We start from the raw sequence: 20,585 nt of genomic DNA, 5'->3' as shown, positions 1-20,585 counted from the left end.
TCCTGTCATTTGAATCCTGACAGAGTCTCTGAGAGCCTCTTTTCGCCAAACATATCTGTGATCATTTCCTGATCATTTCGGTTCTTTGACGTCAAGTGTCTCTGAGAGAAATTGTGTTTTTCTGAGGAGCTCGGCTCGGCTCCTGTGACTCCCTGATGCGGGAGGATAAATCAGGCTTTCGGGTTGCCTGTGACTGATCTCAGAGGTCAGATGAACCTCCCGCCTGTCTTCAGAGGCAGCAGAGCCGTTCGTCTGTCAGGACGAGCAGGAGGAGAGGAGCTAAATGATCTCGGCCGTCCTCTCGGTCCTCATAGACAGAGCCGTGCCGCTGTGTCCTCCCTGTCCCTCGTCTTTTTTGGGGTGTGGACTCTGCCGCACATCCTGTTCCCTCTTCACTGTAATTGGTGTCCGTCGGCGGAGACGCTCGTGCCTCAGTTAGCGTCTCGTAGAACATCAGCTCTCGGTCACCGACGTGTTCGAGCCTCCAGTTCAGCTCGATGTGAGACTCCGTCTGCAGTTAAAGACCATGCCAGTATTTTAAGCCTTTGATTATAAGATAATGTATGATTCACAGTTTGCAGTTTCACTTTTTGAGGTGGATAAATCTACTAACTGAGTCATAAGTGACTGGTGATGCTGTTTGTTCTGTTTTTTGACGCTGTGGCTTAAATCCATGATGCTTTAGGGGAAAAAGACTCCTGTTCAAGGAGGCAGACTGACTGTGAGTTGTGATTGGTCACTTTGCTGCTCTCTGAACATGCGTGGTGTTCTCTCGCTCCAGCACATTAATCATGTGACCTGACAGCTGTTCGAGTTTGGAGCCACACATCCTGGAAACACCTGGAGACCTGGAATTCCTTAATGCTGCTTTCCAGGGATGAAAAGTTCCTGGTTTTTTATGGCTGCCTTCGTTTCCTCATCTTTTCCTCCTGAGCAGGTCTGTTGTTTCAGGAAGCTTCCCTGAAATTATTTTAAAATTTTGTCCCAATTAGACTGAAAGTTAGTCCGTAATTAAAAACGTATTCATTATGTTTAGTTTGTGTTTGTCCTGTCAACCAGTAATTTGGCCAAAGTGGTTTTCTTCTTCTCTTTTCATCGTTTCCTCTTCCTCTTTCTCTCTCCTTCCTCTTCCTCTTCCTCTTCCTCTTTCCTTCCTCTCTTACTCCCGTCACTTTGTCCTGCATTGATCGGCGTTCTTCCTCTGCGTTCACACGTTGCTTCTTGCCTCTCCTGTCTGATTATCCAGAGTGACCCGGTCAGGGGTCAGAGGTCATGCTGTGATTACAGGCTGCCGGCCAATAGCGTCTGGTTACGGGAGCGTGGGGACGCGGAGCAACAGCTGCTCGTTAAAACTTTATTTATCCAGGGAGATCTGACAGAGCTCTGCCCTGCTTCATACTCATGCACGTGTTCAGAGTGGGAGCAGACCAGTTCAACCAGTCACACCTCACAGGTACGTGCATATTGTTGAAAAACAGACCAGACTTTGTTAAACCTCCATCCACCTCCATGTGACACAGCTTGGTTTAGATGATGCGTAGATAAACTTGATAAGTAGCTAAAACTCAACTTTTCCAGCCAGATGTGCTGAAGGTGTGAAGACGTGTGAGAGCTCAGAGCGGCGCCCCTGCAGCGCTCCGCAGGGCAGAAACCTCCAGAAACCTTTGGTTTATATCGTCCTCCAGAGGGAAACAATTGTCCTGAAGAAAGTAGCTCTGAGGCTCTTTGTGGTGACCCCGTCGTGGTCTTCATCAGGTCCACGAGGACTCTGAACAACATTTATTAGACTCTTCAGTTCCTAAACCACCATGATTACGAGTAAACCACAGGAGTTGAGAGGTCAGGCGTCCAGAACGCCGCTCTGAACGACTGCGTGGAAAAGAAATACGTTTCTGTTAGCAGCAATCAGAGTGGGAGGAGGATGTGATGGAAATGTAAGAAAGAGCCAGCAGCTCTGGGACATCTGGGAAAGTGTGAGAGGCGGGTTTGATAAAATCCAGGTACGAGAGTCAATAAGAAAACACGTAGTGACGGAGGGAGGAGGAGGAGGAGGAAGATCACTGAGAGGTAGAACAGAGGAGAACAAACCTGAGCTGACCTCCAGGGACAAACCGATGTCTGGATCCTCCGTAAGCAGCGACGCGTGACTTCATCATACTTCAGTCTGTGTGACTGATCGTTAACCCCCCGTCCTGCCGTCAGCTGACTCTTCGTCGCCTCGTTCGCTCGACTCTCAGCCGTCCAGCTCGTGGTTTCCCAGTGAGGGTTGAATCCAGGGCGGCTGATTTGGTTGTTGAAGTTCAGTTCTGATGGTGAAGAGTCGCAGGTGTTTAACCTCCGCGGGGTCGTTTCCTCTGGAGGCTTAACTGTTCACAGTGGGCCTCATGACAACTGCTGTCTACACCTGTCCTCAGGTGACTCCAGAGACTCCTAACGACTGCTGTTCAACAGCCAGGAGCAGTGACGGCCCGGGCGGTATCAGTGACCTTGATAACGACCTCACAGAGGTGTTTCATCGTTATATTATTTTCGTCTCACGGTGGCACCTCCCTGTTTTATTGGTGTGTAGAATAGTTGAAGATCTGTCGGAGGCTGTGCAGCCTGTGTGGCTGAGAGCCGAACTTCAGTCCAGAAGAAGAAGAAGAAAAAGAAGAAGGAGCAGCTCTGCAGTTCCTCATTACTGTTTTCTTTTGGTGTTGAAAGCAGTGGAAATTCCTGTAAACTGTGCTCAAAAACTGCTGTTGTTGGAGTTTTGTTCAGTCCTCTGGTGAACCTGAACTGGATCTGGACCACGTAGAAACCGCCATCAAGCCTGTGTTTGGGAGGAGACGAGGGGAAATATTGAAAGAGAGGAGGAGATGGATTATTATGAAGTGACTTAACTGAGAAAGAAAACCTCTCCTGGAATCACTTTCCTCGCTCAGTCAGTCCAAAGATAACCGCGACGCTGTAACGACAGCAACACCTCCCTGCTTATCAAAATAAAGTCACTCGTGTCAGCTGCCGGTCGTCTTTCAGAGAGCTTTGATTGTGAAACAAGCTTCACGCTCACAGCCTGAAACTTTAATGAACCTTCTGAGGCCTCAAAGTAAAAACACACGGGAGAGTAACACCTGATGGGTGTGAGGGTCTGTCTGTCCAGTGAAGCTGACTCTGATAACGTGTTTTCACGCTTCCTGTGTGTTAAAGTTTGACGACTCTGCTTCGTTCACGCAGACGAGAGGACGGAGGACAAAGACTGGAGGGAGGTCTGAGTTCAGTCAGAGGCTCAGCTGGACACACAAACACTCAGCGGGTGCTTGCGTTGCCAGCCCCTTGTTTCATTTCACCTCCTTCTTCCTCTCTCTCTTGCTCCTCTCATCTCTTCTCCTTTGCTCCCTTGTCCTCCTCCTCTTCTGTAGCTCAGCCCTTCGTCTCTTCTCCTCCTCGTCACCAGACTTCATTGATGTCTGCATGTCTCTTCTCTTCTTTCTTTCCTCTTTTGTTTCTGCTCTTTTTCTTCTCTTCGCTCATATTTCTGTCCATCCTGTCGGCCTCTCGATCTTCCTCTCATCTCTCCTTTTTCCTCTTCGTCTTTGTTTCTTCTCTTCGCTGAGATCGTGGCCTGAAGCTTCACCTGCTCTCACTTTTAAAGTTTGAAGAAACAAAGTGTAAAAACAAACTCTCCTCTCTGACCCTTCACGGTCACAATCAAAGCATTTGGAAGCTGTTGTTGTGATGCATGATGGGAAGTATTTTCAGAAACCACATGAAGAACAGATCTGAACCGCTCGGCGTGACAAACCTGAGGGAAAATGTCTGAGTCATGGCGGCGGTTTGAGGCGTTCAGGAGCAGCTGCAGCTCGTGTTCTTTACGCTTATTTCTGCTCTTGTGGTTCATTTCTGGCCAAACATGGACGACATGTTCAGATGTCCACGTACGCCGGTGTGGTTTAGCATGAAATTCACTTCATTGTCGGGTGCAGACGCTGGTTAAAGAGGATAGAAACTGAGTCCATCAGCCGGAACCTGCAGCCTTCACTCTCGCTCTATGGAGCCGGTTAGCTTAGCACGAAGACTGGACGTAGCCTGGACGCTAACGGAACCAACCAACCAGCAGCTCTGAAACAGCGAGTATGAAGAAGAAGAAGGAGTGCAGCTCGTCCGTCACCTCGGGACGCTGAAGATGAACTGAATGCTGATGTTGTGACGAGCGTGAAAAGTGTGGATGAGCAGCAGACAAACAGGAAGCAGGTCCATGTTGGTGCAGCGACTCTTCCTGCCTGTGGAGGGCGTCTGTGCGCCACCTCCTCTCCAGCACCAGCAGAGAGGGGTGGAGGAGTCAAAGAGGAGGATGTGGTGGGTTCACTAACTGTCTGACAGGCACATGTGCAGGCGTGAGGGATGGCTGTCCACGGTGCAGGCAGAGTCTCGGCCGGGACGCGCAGAGACTCAGAGCGTCCACCCGGCCGTCCGCTGCCTCGCTCTGCGCTTCCCTCGCATCGTCTGTTTGTTGGAGCTGGAATGCGCCGAGCATAGTTTGGTTTTTGAGCCATAATCAAAACAAAATGTGTCTGCATACTTTCCCATGGGGACGGAGGAGGAGGAGGAGGACGAGGGGCGTCCAATTAAACGGTGACACTCGTGATAAACAGACAGATAATGATCAGGAATGGACAGAGTTTGGAACGGAGCAGCAGGACGGAGGACAGCGAGCGTGTGGACGGCCGCTGCTGCCTCAGATGTTATTTTTGGAGATTTTCAGGAGCTGAAACGTGTTTTCCTGAACTCTGGATGAAGATGGCAGCTACTGAGCTAAAATACCAAGACGTGTCTGAGACGAGAGAACCAACAAAAGACGAGGGAAGACAAATATTCCACTGGGACCAGTTTAGAGACTGGTGACGTCACACCAAAAAAAAAAAAAAACATGTTCAGGCCTTCATTCATCTTTATTCATCTTTAATGTTTACAGTCAGAAAATAGTTTAACATGAGACAACATCGTCAGCCAATCACTGAAGAGAACATCTGTGAGCATTCTGGACTGCAGAAGCTTCCAGAAACAGACGGTTCCCTGCTGAGCTCCAGGTGCTTCCACCTGCACCTGAACACTCAGCCTGTGCAGGTGTGTGTGTGTGTGTGTGTGTGTGTGTGTGTGTGTGTGTGTGTGTGTGTGTGCGCGTGTGTGTGTGCGCGTGTGTGTGTGCGCGTGTGTGTGTGCATGCATGCAGATGTGTGTGTGGGTGTGAGAGAGAGAGACACATTTGCAAATGAAACAACACACCCACACACGCCTCCTCCCCTTGTTTCCTCTCCTCTTCATGTTTCCTCTCCTCTCCTTTTTCCTCTCCTTTCTCCTTGTTTCCTCCCCTCTCCTTGTTTCCCCTCCTCTTCTTGTTTCCTCTTCTTGTTTCCTCTCTTTGCTCCTTGTTTCCTCCTCATGTTTCCTCTCTTCTTTTTGTTTCCTCTCCTTGTTTTGTCTCCTCTTTTTGTTCCCCCCACCCCTCATGTTTCCTCTCCTTGCTCCTTGTTTCCTCTCCTCTTTTTGTTTCCTCCCCTCTTCATGTTTCCTCCTCTCTCCGTGTTTCCTCCCCTCTTTTGTTTCCTCTGCTCTCCTTCTCTCCATTTTTTATTACAAATGTGGATTCATCCGTGCTGACGACAGTCCCCAACAGATGCTCTATGTCCTTTTAAAGAAGTTTGTCTCCTGTAGGAACCAATGAGCAAAGCTGATGTAGCGTGTCCACCGAGTCACATGGCTTCCTCCATGTTGTCTTAAAGGTGGACATGCTGGTCGTTCATGCTGACGTGAAAAGGAGACGTCTTCTGCAGCTTGGTGTTGGACTCCCTGGACATTCGTCTATAATCTGTCTCTGAGTGACCCTGCAGTGACTGACGGGATCTGTTATACTGCAGAGATTTGGCTGTTATTCAGACTGGTCGGGTTGAAGCGGGTTCGTGATGGAACCTCGAAGCGTCCATAAAAACCAGTCTGACCTCTGAACGCGTGTAAACCGGCTTTATCCTCCTGAAGCCCGGATCAGCGCCGGCTCTCCGTGGACTCTGCCGCGCTCGTCTCAGCGGGGATCTGCATCAAAGAGCCCGTCGTTCACCTCGGCCTCTCCTCGTCTGTTGGTCCTCGGGCCGTCGTCACGACGTCTGCGCGTAGCTTCAGTCGTGTCCGGCGGCCTTCATGTCGCTCTCTCCTCCGTCTGTTCGTGCTCTTTGTGCATTTCAAGCTTTAGCTCTTTTCCTTCTCTCTGTGCTTTCACTCGTTTCTCCTTCATGCGCCTCTCGCAGAAGCTGAAACTGAGCCTGTAGAGAAACAGCGTTTCTTCCTCACGTGGTGGAAATGTGCTCGTGTTTTTTATTGTGTGATATTTTAAAATGAACACGCAGTAAAACCTCTGCAGACGGTCCACAGTGCTGCTCCTCAAGCAGCTCGCGTCGCTCCACTTTTCATTTCTCTGCACTCACGTTAAGTTCAAGTCAGTAACGAAACCCGCCAACACAAATTCCCTCAGTCAGGATTATGAGTCTTCATTTTCACCTCGATTAGCCAATGAAACATCAGTCCAAGCGTTGTCCTGTGTGTCCATCGATGGAGGACTGAGGGTCAGAGGTCGTTGTCTGTCAGCTCGCGTATCCTCAAAGCTTCTTGGTCCGCCGCCGCCTCGTTTCTGTCAGATGAATGAATGAAAACGTTCATGTGGTTTCATCACGGCGTCTAAAAACACACGAGCTTTAAATGCACGTGTGGATCCTGAGAATGTCCCAGAACGAGATCTCACACGAGAAAAGTGTTCTCTCCACCTACACAACCCACAGTTCACTCCTCTGGTGAAAGGCATTCTGGGACATGTAGGGAGTCACAAACAGCAGTTGAAGGATCTCTTGTCTCCGACGTCGCTCAGGTCTCATCTGAGCGGCCGTGTTGACGCTCGCTGTCACCTTCGCTCACCTTCGCTCTGAGCCTCCGAGCTTCAGCGTCCACCGTTCGACTCAGAAACCATGAAATCATTTTTGGCCGAATTCATCAGAGCTGCTGCTCCTGAACAGCTCCCTGCTGACAGGAGGTTACTGTCCTGCTGCACACCTGGAGCACAGCTGCTGCTTCACACACTGACGCACGCTAACACACAAACACTGTCAGTCTGCTTTTCCCCCAGTTTTTCCTCCATCAATCCAAAACACACACATTCCACATGCCAAAGTTTCCACTTCACACAAACACAGTGTGTGTGTGTGTGTGTGTGTGTATTTTGTGTGTGCGTGCCTGTGTGTGTCTGTCAAAGGTTTTGTTTAGGAAGGAATTTATTCCTGTTATTGTGTTTTAAACACTTTAACTCGCTGCTCAGTTTGGTTGTTTTTTTCGTGTTCTGGCTCCGAGCTTCATGCTGAAATATCTCAGCAGCCATTGGACGGTTTGACGGGTTGTCTTCAGACGTTCATGCTCCCCAGAGGACTAATCATGCTGACTTGTCCTCTAGCCCCGCCATCAGGTCGTTTTAATGTGTCCAGTACTTTGATTTATGATGAGTCACCTGCAGAGCTAATGACTTTCCCATCAGCCTCAGCTGCACTGTGTTTACTGCTAACTAGCTAATGTTAGCATGCTAGCTAACATGTTTAGACGTTAACGTGGCAAACATTGCACCTGCTAAACATCAGCATGTTAACATTGAGCTGTGAGCATGTTAGCATGATGATGTTAGCATTTAGCTCAAAGCACCACAGCGTCTAAGAGCAAGCTGCTAGCATGGCGGGAGAGTGTTTGTTGGGTTAATGTGTGTTTGATTTACTGAACTTCAGAACATTTTTTTGGACATTTTTGTCTTTCGTTTGACGGTGGCAGACAGTAGAGATGCAGACAGGAAACATGGGGAGGGAGATGGGGCTGAACTATGCTGCAAAGGTCTCCGGCTAGAATCTAACAATGGACGCTGTGGTTGTGTGGTATGTGTCTGAAGCACCGAGCTGCCGGATGTGCTGCACTTTTAAACTGTAGACGCTCGTTCTTATTATCAAATGCTTTGTTTGGGTCAGCATCCTCTGTGGGGACTTATCGGGAAGTTTGTGGAAAACACACACACACACACACACACACACACACCCTCACACACACACACACACACACACACACACACACACACACCAGAAACTGGCCAAACAGCGTGTCAGGATGTTTGGTGATGTCTGGACCGCCTGTGGTTTGTGCAGCGAAGGCTTGAGGTTCCGTTATCAGAAGCCGAATCCTGATAAATTCACTGATAAATCAAGTCATTTCTAGTTATGAAGTGAAGTTTGTGAGGAGCCTGAAACAGTCCGATTAGTGTTGAGAACCTGCAGCTGCAGCCTGAAAATGACTGGAGCAGCAGAAGACAGGAAACTGACACGTCTGGATTCTGCTGACGTTAACCTGCACTCTAATGGTTTGAGCCGCACCGTGAACCTCATTTTTACTCCGTTTACGTTTGCGTGCACCTGCGCCGCTGAAAGTCGAGCTGCATCAGCTGTTAGCGTTTCCTGATTTCACTGCAGCTGAGGACACAGTCGCTGCGTTGCTGAACATGAGGATGTTGAGGCTCCACCTGAGGAGGACAACAGAGGAACTGGACATCAGCAGTGAGTGTGTGACACGAAAGAATGCTTCAAAGTTTTATTCACATAAAAAAGCTAAAAGTCTTTGCTATTAAAACTGAGCATGATGTGCTTAAAGAGCAGCTTGTTTAGTGTCAAGCAAATTCTGTTTTAATCAGTCTGCAAACTGCTGGGTGAGCTATTGAGGTTGGCTAACTAATGAGCATGCTAGCCACTCAGCGTAGTGGCACGCTAGCGAGCTTGTAAGTTGGAATAGCTTGCTGAACTAGTTTAGCTTGTTGAGTAATCAGAAATAATACATTCAGCTGAGGATGAATGAAGCTACCATCCACTCAACGTTTTAAAGCCCTTTACGTTGTGACGACGTGTTTCTCTAACAAACAGACGCTCGAACGCAGCAGCTGAGTTGTGCGTTATCTTCCCGGTTTAACTCCACAGGATCAGTCATGCAAATGAAGCAGAAGGGGGGGGTGACCTCTCTCGTAATGAGGCTGGCTGGTAGATGGTCGATCATCAGGCGAGGACGGACAGCCTCATGATGCTCCGTCACTGAGAGATGCTGCAGGTGGAGACAGAGCTGAAGGTAAGCTGGATTTGACAGCTTTAAAAGCTTTTACTTGCGATACGGATACTAAAGAAAGCATAAAAGAATGACAATGAAAACCAACAACAGTATGTTGAGTTTATAGAGAGACCATGCTGCATTTCATTTTCAATGAGGTTGTTTTTTATCGTTTATATGTACAACAAAAACTGAGCTACAACCACTGAGAATGCAGCTCGTAATGCAAGTAAACGTACAAAAAACTGAGCATCGTGAAGCAAAATGAAACAAACCCGATAAAATGTCGCATCTGCTCTTCAGCTTCTACATTTCTAGGTTCCTGCAACCTGTCAGTCGAAAGCAGCTTTGATTTGTTGCCTCCGTTATAAAAGAGTATCATCTGCATAGAGACCCAGAACAGGCAACCTGAGCCAGGTGTGCCAGGTAAGCTGTGGAGCAGCAAGGCAGAACTGAACCCTTGTTCTTTATCTGAAGCATTTTAAATCCTCAGAGCTCAGATAAACCTCCCCGTCCTGCCTCAGCTGTTGCTCTGTTTGCGAAATTCCACTGAAAATTTACATTTGGAGGAAAGTCTGATGCAAATGTGGCCGTGCCCTCAACCCTCAGCCATCCACAGAAACCCTATCCGTGTCTCCCCTCAGCTTGTTTTGAATGCACCAGATGTAAACAGACTCGCTCGCTGCCCGTCATGCAAATCCACAGGTGTGTCCGGTTTAAAATGAGCTTGTGGTGAAACAGTGGAGAAACAAAAAGGCCAAATTACAAACAGGAGATCCTCTTGAATGCAAAAGCCGGAGAGGATGGATGTTGTTTAGATGCAGCACCAGCCTGGAAACACACCACATGTGTGATGGAGGTGTGGAAAACTAAAACGGAGATAGTTTTCTTCTCACAAGCGTCGAGGAAGCTTTTATGTCTGTTTAGAGGATCGCTCTCTGGCTCAGTCTGTGTTTGAATATGCTGAATGAGTAGCCCTCTTGTCATTAATCCTTGCCTGTTTATTGGCTGTCGCTGGTGATCAAACACATAGATAACAAACAACAGAATCCAAATTCATTGAGGATGTCAGAAAGTGCTCGATGGGTCCATGAAGCAGCTGTAGTGCTTTTTGTTCCACGTACAAACAGGACAGCGAGCGGCTGTTTTGTTCCTGATCACCACAAAGTGTTCTGAGTATGACCTCACAGCGGTGCATGTCGTCCTCCCCACAGCATCAGCCACTGAGGCTCATGGGTACTGTAGTTTTAAAGGTGCTTTCAGACTTCCGTTGTTTCCAGTGTAAACACAGCGGCTGCCAGCAGTCAGGAGAGAGACCAGATGGTTGTTTGTTCAGAGTATTTGATGCCACTGCAGCTGAAAGCAAGTCAGGATTTCATGTTAATGGTGTCTGAAGCTTCACCAGCAGAGAGCAGAGAACCTGTACTGGAGCAGGATCAGCAGCCCTGCAGGAGGGTCCATCAGTCCATGAGACTGCTCCTCTCTCTGTACCGTCAACACTGACGCTGTTAAAAACAGTCTTCACAGACAGCTTTGTCGCTCAAGCCTTTTATTTATTTATTTTGCAGTTTTCGTACACAAACCTTTGAAGGCCATTCACCCTAAAACACCTCTCTGGTTTCCTTTCTGCAGATCCCTGAACCTGCAGTGTTTGAGGAGGGTGGAGATGAATCTGTCTGAAGCCAACTACACCTTAACATCTGACACCCTTACGTTCTGTCGTGGAGTAGCAGCCCTGCTCACCTGTAACCTGGTGCTGGGTCTGCCCACTGACGTCTACGTGGTGTGGCAGAGCAGGCGGGGCCGCGGCCTCGGACCTCTTTGCCCTCAACCTGTCCGTCCCTGAGATCCTGTTCTGCTTCTTGTCCGTTTACGTGATGCTTCACTTCCTGCTGAGGATGCAGATGGATGTCGGGATGCAGCTGCTGCTTCCTCAGGTAAGTCAGGACTGATAAAATCTGCAAAGTCCAACGTAGCTTGTAGCCATGAAAGTGAAGCAGACGCAGACTTTTCGGATTCAGATTGAGGTCCGAGTGTGGAAGAAGCAACTTTAAAGGGTAAAAGTGCTGAATTTAGTTCCTAACAGACCAAAGCGAAACTCTAAATGTTGCTTTTGTTTGTTTTAAAAACTTGGATTTGATTCACTGATTAGTTCCATCTGTTCCACTTTCCTGTTCTTCCCCGTCAATGTAAAGCTCGGTGAAACCCAACACTCAACACAGATGACAATAAACATGAACTTACTTTACAGCCGGCGGCTGTGCTCAGCGGGTCGAGCGGGTCGTCCACCCATCAGCCAGTTTGGCAAGATGCCAAAGCCCTAATTGCCTGCGATGGCTGTGCCGTTGGTAGTTTGGAGAAGTGTCATAAATGCAGCCCGTTCACCTTTTGCATTCGCTCTCTGTCTCCCAGCCTGCGTTTTGAAGGCGTTTGATATGAAAAACCTGCAGGAGGTGTTGAGTTCCATCGATGGAACAGTGATCTAGAAGAACGGCAAAGTGAAAAGACAAAGTCGATTCCAGCTCGTTTAGCATTTATTGATGTTTTTGTGCTCCATAGCTTCTTCGTTTCTGTTCCCTCACTGATGATCTGTCGCTTCCTACCCTCATCTTCTTTTCTTCATCTCCACAGGTTCAAACCTCTTCGTTACAGGTTGGCGTGCTGCCTGGTGACCTGGCTGCTGATGCTGCTGTACTGCAGCGTACCTGCCTTCTCACTGTCAGCCATACACTCAGCGTACCTGTTCATGTCCTCATCCCTGTTCTTCAGGTGCTCATGTCCTACTGCGGTATGTGCTGCAGAGTGTGCTGAAGCAGCAGGGACCTGGCGATGGCGGCCGAGACCGCGAGAGCCGGAACAGCACGAAGCCCTCTGCTGCACCTCCACAGAGCCGGACAACTGCCCTGCCTCAGGCTCTGAGTTTGGTTCAACTGCTTCCTGGAAACCTTAGAAAAACCGCTGACTCTCTATCTGAAGCATCACACTGAGAGGACAGCTTGAAGTCTGGGTGTCCCACTCACCGCTGTCTTTGTAAATAACAGGATGTTTCCAGACTTAACTATCCCAAACCCTTCAAGGAAATCTGATTGTGTCTGTTTGTGGTCTCGGCTCTGCTCACCTGTCTGCATGATTATGTCACCTGGCGTGCACACCAATGGCAGCGTGACACCATCAGCAGCAGCAAGTCTGGGTTCATCGTCCTGCTCGAGCAGTGCAGCGTGTGGACAGAAGAGGCAGGAAATCGAACTGTGATTTGTGGACGACCAGAACATTTCCTTTCACAGCAGGTTGTCCTGGAAGTCAAAGCTGGTTTCATTCGCTGAGAGAGTCTTTGTTTGATGTGTCTTACTGACGAGGACACTGAGTCCCAAACTGTCTTCACGTCATCTCTACACTCAAACGTCTCCTCCACCATCAAAAACTTTTGGGAAAATCCCAAGCCCTGAACGTCACCTGTGAGCAGCAGGTGACGCTCAGGTGAAACCCTCTCCGTACCCAAAGTTTGGTCTAACCTAAACTTACGGTGAAGCACTTTCAGCGCTTTCTGTAGCGTGGCCTCAGACACGCAGCTGACACCTCTTAAAGGCTGAGCCCATGAATATCTGCTGTGTGTGAACGTGTTTGAACAGGGAGCCACGACTCCTCCGGCGTGACGCGTCGCTGCTTCACTCTTCAAAGTTAGAAATAAATATTTCTCCGACTGAAACGCACTCATTGACAGAAGACGATGAAGAGCGTTATTTAGGTCGGGAGCTGAAACCATGAAACACCGAGTCACCCGGGACCTTTAGCATTCAGGCTGCGGCTTTATATAACACTTCTAAAAACCCTGTTCAGAGCTCGTATGAGCCCGAGTGTGGAGGGAAGAGCTGCTCTGACACTTCACAGGCATGGAAACGCTGCCATATTCAGAAGCTGCTTTGATTGTTGAGGTCAAACAGAGAGCAGCAGGTTCAGGCAACCTAAGATCTTCACACACTCATGCACACATGCACACAACTGCGCATACGTCGTGCTGCACACACACTCCCTCCTCCTCCTTGATGTTGCAGTAACATGATGTAACAGCGGGCCCGGGTGGCTCCCATGGGTGCTGGTTAGTCGACTTAATGGACTGCCACAGCCAGCTTCAAAGAGCCAGGGAGTCAAAGGAATAAAGAGCGAGGAGGAGGGGGAGGAGGCTACGAAGAGCCGGAGGAGCCGAGAGAAACGCGAGGGTGAAGAAGTCATCGTCTGAGTCGGCCTCAGTGATGGAGGAGTTGATGGAGGGATGACAGGAGGTGGAGGGATGTTTGCTCTGCAGTGATGAAGGTCGTTTACGATGACTGACTTGTTCTTTGTAGCCCGGATCAAAAGGCTGCGTGTTGAGCTCGTGTTGATCACCTGTCTGACTGCGTGCACGATGTTTTATTCTCTGAGTGGGAGAAACAAAAAGCCAGAACCAGAAACCACTACACTGTGTGTGTGTGTGTGTGTGTGTGTGTGTGTGTGTGTGTGTGTGTGTGTGTGTGTGTGTGGTTTCATCGGGATGGGCCTACACACACACACACACACACACACACGTGGCAGGAGCTAGATGCTATGAGCCGTGCAGCTGCAGATCAATAACACACAGATTACAGTCACACACACACCATGTTTTCCAACACACACTGCAGCACAGGATGTGATCCTGAAGCAGTGTGTGTGCGCGCGCACGTGTGTGTTTGACCATGACGTTTGATGTTCGTTATTGAAATATCAACATAATAAAGTAGAAATAAAATAGAAAAGTAAAGCCACCTTTTAACCTCAACACACCCCGCAGTCTCACACACACACGCACGCACGCACGCACGCACGCACACACACCCACGGATGAGGGTGCGTGAGAGGACAACACTGAAAACTCTTCTCAGCAGCGGAAACGTCCTGATGGTGGTTTTCATGCAGAGGCTACGAGCTAGCTGCTGTTTTAGCTCAGTGCTAACATTAGCATGCTAACATGCTCGCAGTGACAGTGCAACATTCAGGAGCAGCAGTGTGTTTGACGCGCGTGTGTGTGTGTGTGTGTGTGTGTGTGTGTGTGTGTGTGTGTGTGTGTGTGTGTGTGTGTGCGTGCGTGTGTGTGTGCGCGTGTGTGTGCGTGTGTGTGTGTGTGTGCGTGTGTCTGTATGATGACCATATGGATGTAATGATACCCTGCATAACAAACAGATAGGATTACACACACATGCATGCAATCATACTGTCACACACACACACACACACACACACACACACACACACACACACACACACACACACTCTCACATACTGTATATCAGCATGTTAGGGGGAGGGACCAGCCCACCTGTCCCGTCCACCCATTATCAACCTGACTTCAGCCCTCCATCAGCAAACCAGCTTCTGTTTCTGTTGCATCTCCTGCTGCATCTGTTGGAGCTTCTCGTCTTGCTGTCAAAGCCCTAAATTCACATTTGTTTGTGTGTTCGTGCGTCGTACGGGCAGCGTCAAGGACAGCAGGCGCTGTCCGGCTTTCGTTTGGCTGCGTGTTCGTTTTGCGCTCGTCTGGCGTGACGAGACGCGGCGCTGCAGGAAGCGTCTGCTGAACGTCGCCACCATGAAACACATCCAGCTCCTGTTTGAGCCGATGTCCTGGTTTTCTGCTCTGAGTGCATTCATGTTACACACACACACACACACACACACACACACACACACACACACACACACACACACCACACACAGTGTAATTCGTTTAGCACTGGTTGAGTTCCAGCACAGTGTGTCATGTTTGATGTTTAAATTAAAGCCATCGATCAGAGTTTGGCTCTTATTAAAGTGTCCCCCCCCCCCCCAGATGAACTGTGTGTGTGTGTGTGTGTGTGTGTGTGTGTGTGTGTGTGTGTGTGTGTGTGTGTGTGTGTGTGTGTCTGTGTTAGTTACTCGCAGTGCAGGGACTCGCCATCCTTACAGGGACAAAACAGAAGTCTCCATAATGTAAATCATTGAAATTTAAAGTGAACACTTGATTTAAAGTCTGCAGGAAATTAATGTAAGTCAATGCAATGTCCCCATAAATTATGTATACACGACAGTGTGTGTGTGTGTGTGTGTGTGTGTGTGTGTATTAATTATTGCTGCACAGTTTAATGTTTCTTTGAACTGCAGTCGTTTTTTTCAGTGTTGAACTGTGTTTTCTGAAGAGTTCATGTGTTCATCTCCTTCATCCTTCATGTGTTCACAAAGTGTTGAACTCGCTCCATCCTCTGTGATCGACTGAACCTTTCCAGGACGTCCCTTTCATTCCCAATCATGATCCTCTCACCTGTGACCAATCAGCCTGTTTACCTGTGGGATGATCCAATCAGGTGTTTCTGGAGCGTTCCATCTTTCAGTCTGTGAAACGTGTCGCTGCATCTTTCAGCTGTTCTCAGGTCAGTTTGTGTTGCAGAGGATCAGCAGCGTCCCAGCTGTTCTGGGGTCAGGTTGTCACAGTAAGGGTTAGTTGAGTCAAAGTTGACCTCTGTGACTCACCTGACCACCTGTCACCTGCTGAATCATCAAATATTGAAGCATTTCTATAAGCGGTTTCCCACAATCCAACGTGACGTCTTCACGCACCTCGTTTTGTCCAATCAGCAGTCCGACATCCAGATCCATTCAGACACAGCTGAGGATTATGTAAGACAGAAGACTCAGAGAGGCTGATCTGTGTCCTCTGCCGTCCCAGACGGATGGAGGACTGCTCCGTCAGTCGTGGTTCTTCCATATTTATAGAGGAAGTCGTGCGTGCGGGACGAGAGAGGAAGCCACTTAACTCGTCATCACCCCTGAGTGCACAGAGGGCGAGCAGGTGTGTCCCGCGTCCACGTTGTCTTACATAACCATCCGCTGCATGTTGGTCCTGAGACGTGGACGCTCAGAGACAGACATCACACATCCAGACTGTGTCAGTGAGGACTCTCGTTCTTCCAGGTCGTGGTGCTTTCAAAGACCGCGGGACGTTTAGATTCTCTTTCACTCTCAGTTCAGAGAAAATGAAGATTTTCTGCTGATGGACGGGACAGATCGCTCCCACTGTCCCGCTGCGCACCGACGGGGACGCTCGGGGCATCCGTCCCCTTTGTCTCCGTTTGGTGTGTGTGTGTGTGTGTGTGTGTGTGTGTGTGTGTGTGTGTGTGTGTGTGTGTGTGTGTGTGTGTGTGTGTGTGTGTTCATGTGTTGAGGGAACTACAGTGAGGCTCACTGATGAGTTTAATGGAGGTCAACGGCTGCAGACTTACACTTTGTTCATTTGTTTGCAGGTGAAGCACAACGGTCTCATACTGAAGATGAAGCATCCGACAGCAGGAAACATCACTGTTGCTGGTCAGCATGCGTGCACACACACACACACACACACACACACACACACACACACACACACACACACACACACACACACACACACACACACACACACTGTGTGTCCTCTCTCTAACCCTTAACTTTCAGTTTTTGACACAAGTTTGTTAAATTACATTTTCCAAGAAGTGGTGTTTGTCTGCGCATGGGGCGCTGTTATGGATGTCCTGCCGAGACACACACACACACACACACACACACACACACACACACACACACACACACACACACACACACACACACACACGTCCATGGGGACTGTCCTGCTCAGTTGGTTTGATGGATCTCAGTGTTTCAGCTCAGAAGAAGCTGTTTGTCTACCACTGTGTATTTACAGTGTAATCTGTCTTCTGGCCTGTGTGTGTGTGTGTGTGTGTGTGTGTGTGTGTGTGTGTGTGTGTGTGTGTGTGTGTGTGTGTCTCTGACCCAGCTGGGACACATTCATAATGAGCGCAGGCAGGTAGTGTGTGTTGCGTTTGGTGTGCAGCCAGTCGACTCAGTGTGTGTTCTGTGTGTTGCCTTTGGGCAGATCGTCAGCGCAGACTTTCCAGAAGCTCGCTGAGTCAAAGCTCAACATGAAGGTGGAGGAGACGTAGCTTCACCTCCACTCCTCTTCTCCTCCAGTTTCTTTCTGTCTACGTCACCATGTTTAAACATGTGCTGCTCTTTACCTCAAGTTATCGTCCAGGACGTCAGTTTAACCTGATGAAGCTGCAGGATCAGGAGCAGCCAGAGTCGCGCCAGACGCTCCAGTTTTGACGCTGGTACAAAAACCCCTTGACCTGGCATCGCGTCGCGCGTCCAGCCCGTCCAGCCCGTCCAGCCCGTCCAGCCCGTCCAGCCCGTCCAGCCCGTCCAACAGCAACATTTCTTTCTCTCGTTGACCGGAATGTGGTTTTAAGATTATTTTATGCGACAAAGTGGATGTTAAAACTTAAAATCTGTGGTCGATTCATCACGATAGCGCGTAGTTTAAAATTTGCTCCAAAGTTTTCGGAGATGTGTCGTCCTGCTAACCGACGAGCTGAGGTGGTGACGTCATCAAGTACGCTGCCGTCCCAATTGCATGCAATGACAGTCCTGCGCTCTCCCGTCCTGGAGAGACTGTACTCCCAAGTCGAACTTGCTTTGTAAGTCCGAACTTGGCGTACTTGGTATTGAGAAACGGCTCATGGCTGAAATAACCACCATCGCTGCACTGTACCTGTACTGCACAAAGTAGTGCAGCTATTGTTGAATGAACCAGACAAGTATGCTAGTAAAGCAAGCTATGCTAACTGGGGCTATGCTACGCTGAACTGTCATAAAGCTCTGGGTGAGCGGTGACGGCAACGATGAGCAGCTCCTCCATTGTTTCTGACAGTTTCATTTTGCGAGGGAACACCAGGACGTCCGTACGTCAGCACGTCGATGACGATCTCTACGCTGATAGGCTGTCGCGGCGCGTCTTCACGCGAATCTGCCGCAAAAGTTCAACTCGAGCGATGAAGCGATCACGCGATGGGGCGACGCGATGAGAGCGATTTTCGCGGCCAGCACGTCCATCGCGCCGCGCAATCGCGCCCATCGCGTCGCCCGGCAAAATGACGCTTCAAATCGTGTCTTTGCATTGACTTTGTATGTAATCTTGCAGCGCGATCTTGTTTTATCGCGTTTGGTGGGAACGTAGCCTTACGAGAGCAGCTTAGAGGAGCTGCTAACAGGAGCAGCTAATCAGAGCTGCTAACAGGAGCTGCTAACGAGAGCAGCTAACCGGAGCTGCTAACGAGAGCAGCTAACAGGAGCTGCTAATTGGAGCAGCTTACAGGAGCAGCTAATCAGAGCTGCTAACGAGAGCAGCTAACCGGAGCTGCTAACGAGAGCAGCTAATGAGAGCAGCTAATCGGAGCTGCTAACGAGAGCAGCTAACAGGAGCTGCTAATTGGAGCAGCTAACAGGAGCTGCTAACGAGAGCAGCTAACCGGAGCTGCTAACGAGAGCAGCTAATGAGAGCAGCTAATCGGAGCTGCTAACGAGAGCAGCTAACAGGAGCTGCTAATTGGAGCAGCTAACAGGAGCTGCTAACGAGAGCAGCTAATGAGAGCAGCTAATCGGAGCTGCTATCAGAAGCTGCTAACAGGAGTTTGGTCAGATGTCAGCTCTGTGAAGACGCTTTGATATTGGTCAATGCAGCAAGGTCAAAGGTCAGCTGAACTCGATGCTGGTTTGACCGCAGAGACACAGAGTTTAAAGATGTTTGAGCTCAATGGAGAGAGACAGAGACACAAAGACAGACAGAGAGACACATACAAAGAAAGAGAGACACAAACACACAAAGATGGAGTGACATCATTTGTGATGCTCCTCTCTGCAATAAGTGTTTGTGTGTGTGTGTGTGTGTGTGTGTGTGTGTGTGTGTGTGTGTGTGTGTGTGTGTGTGTATGTGTGTGCGCGTATGTGTGTGTACGTGTGTGTGTGTATGTGTGCGTGTGTGTGTGTGCGCGTATGTGTGTGTGTGTGCGTGTGTGTGTGTATGTGTGCGTGTGTGTGTGTGTGTGTGTGTGTGCGCGTATGTGTGTGAGTGCGTGTGTGTGTGTGCGTGTGTGTGTGTGTGTGTGTGTGTGTGTGTGTGTGTGTGTGTGTGTGTGTGTGTGTGTACCTCGAAGGTTAATTGAGTGTGAAAACGTGCTGTTCAGTCATTGGCCGGCTTCTTGGTGGCATTCCTCACTTTCTGTGTGTGTGTGTGTGTTGCTTTAGAGCCAAGAGAAGGAATAACAGCAGAGGACGAGTGTGTCCGTCACAGAGGGGACAGCTGACGTTATATAATTAGAAAAAAGCGTGATGACCGGGTGAAATGAACAGAGACGAGGGACGGCTCGTCCAAGTGGGACTGAAACGTCCAGCTGAGGTTTGTCCTGGTGGTGGCGCTAGACGGAGCTCCTGCGGCCGTGAGAGGACGCCGAGGAGACGGACGAGCAACTTAGCTAATTTCAGCAGAAACAAAGGACGCTCATCAGCTCACCTGCACAGGTGTGTGTTCACAGGTGTGTTACCTGAACACGCATGCTGCACAGGTGTGTGTTCACAGGTGTGTTACCTGAACACGCATGCTGCACAGGTGTGTGTTCACAGGTGTGTTACCTGAACACGCATGCTGCACAGGTGTGTGTTCACAGGTGTGTTACCTGAACACGCATGCTGCACAGGTGTGTGTTCACAGGTGTGTTACCTGAACACGCATGCTGCACAGGTGTGAGCAGAGGAAACTGCAGCTGCCATGATGACCAGCGCACGTTCTTACCTGATGGCAAAACTCACCCAGACTTCTGTTGTTGTTGCTGCTGTTGTTAAGCTGAGCTCGCCGTGGCGTCTGACTCTAGGCCTTATGGGAAATGGTGTTTGTTAATGTCTGAGAATTGTGACAAACGTCAGTGAGGTTTTGAATGAAGCTGTGACAGACAGAACAGTAGAGAAATGTGACGATCAACAGACGCGTTACATAACCTGATTCATCAATTATTTGCCCTGACACCCCTCACACGCACGCACGCACGCACGCACGCACGCACGCACGCACGCACGCACGCACGCACCTGACACTTGTTGAGTGTCATTGAAGGGGAAAACATGTTGCTAATGGGGTGAAAATAGAAGCACTGTTCACACACACTCACACACACACACACACACACACACACACACACACACACACACACACACAGACACAGTCATGCATAAAACCATGCAGGCTGACACACACACACACACACACACACACACTCGTGTCACCATGCACGTGTGGGCTCACACACACACACACACACACACACACACACACACACACACACACACACACACACACACACAGACTGTGAGAGTTCAGCTCATTAGTGCTGCTCTTTAAAAAGCAGCTGATTGTTTTTCCCAAAATAATCTGTTTGTTCCCTCAGCTCTGAGTCTCTCCTCCCTCCCTCCCTCCCTCCCTCCCTCCCTCGTTCCTTCCTTCCTTCCTTCCTTCCTTCCTTCCTTCCTTCCTTCCTTCCTTCCTTCCTTCAGACAGAATATGAAGCCAT

General features: G+C 49.3%; 1 protein-coding gene and 1 pseudogene across 1 annotated transcript in view; one reads left to right on the top strand and one right to left on the bottom strand.

Moving 5' to 3' along the window:
- LOC139347145 (protein NLRC3-like) overlaps positions 1-20,585 on the bottom strand; it is a 100,279-nt pseudogene that overhangs the window by 35,526 nt on the left and 44,168 nt on the right.
- The window catches only part of sugct (succinyl-CoA:glutarate-CoA transferase), a 53,160-nt gene that overhangs the window by 30,047 nt on the left and 2,528 nt on the right, over positions 1-20,585 (top strand). The window contains exon 13 of the mRNA XM_070986636.1: positions 16,434-16,497. Within this exon, the coding sequence (XP_070842737.1) occupies positions 16,434-16,497 (64 nt within the window). The remainder of the gene's footprint in view (positions 1-16,433; positions 16,498-20,585) is intronic.

This window comes from Chaetodon trifascialis, chromosome 18, assembly GCF_039877785.1.
Source record: "Chaetodon trifascialis isolate fChaTrf1 chromosome 18, fChaTrf1.hap1, whole genome shotgun sequence".
Taxonomy (NCBI): Eukaryota; Metazoa; Chordata; class Actinopteri; order Chaetodontiformes; family Chaetodontidae; genus Chaetodon; species Chaetodon trifascialis.
Note: the sequence above shows the minus strand (reverse complement) of the source record. Positions and strands in the feature narration are given on the sequence as shown.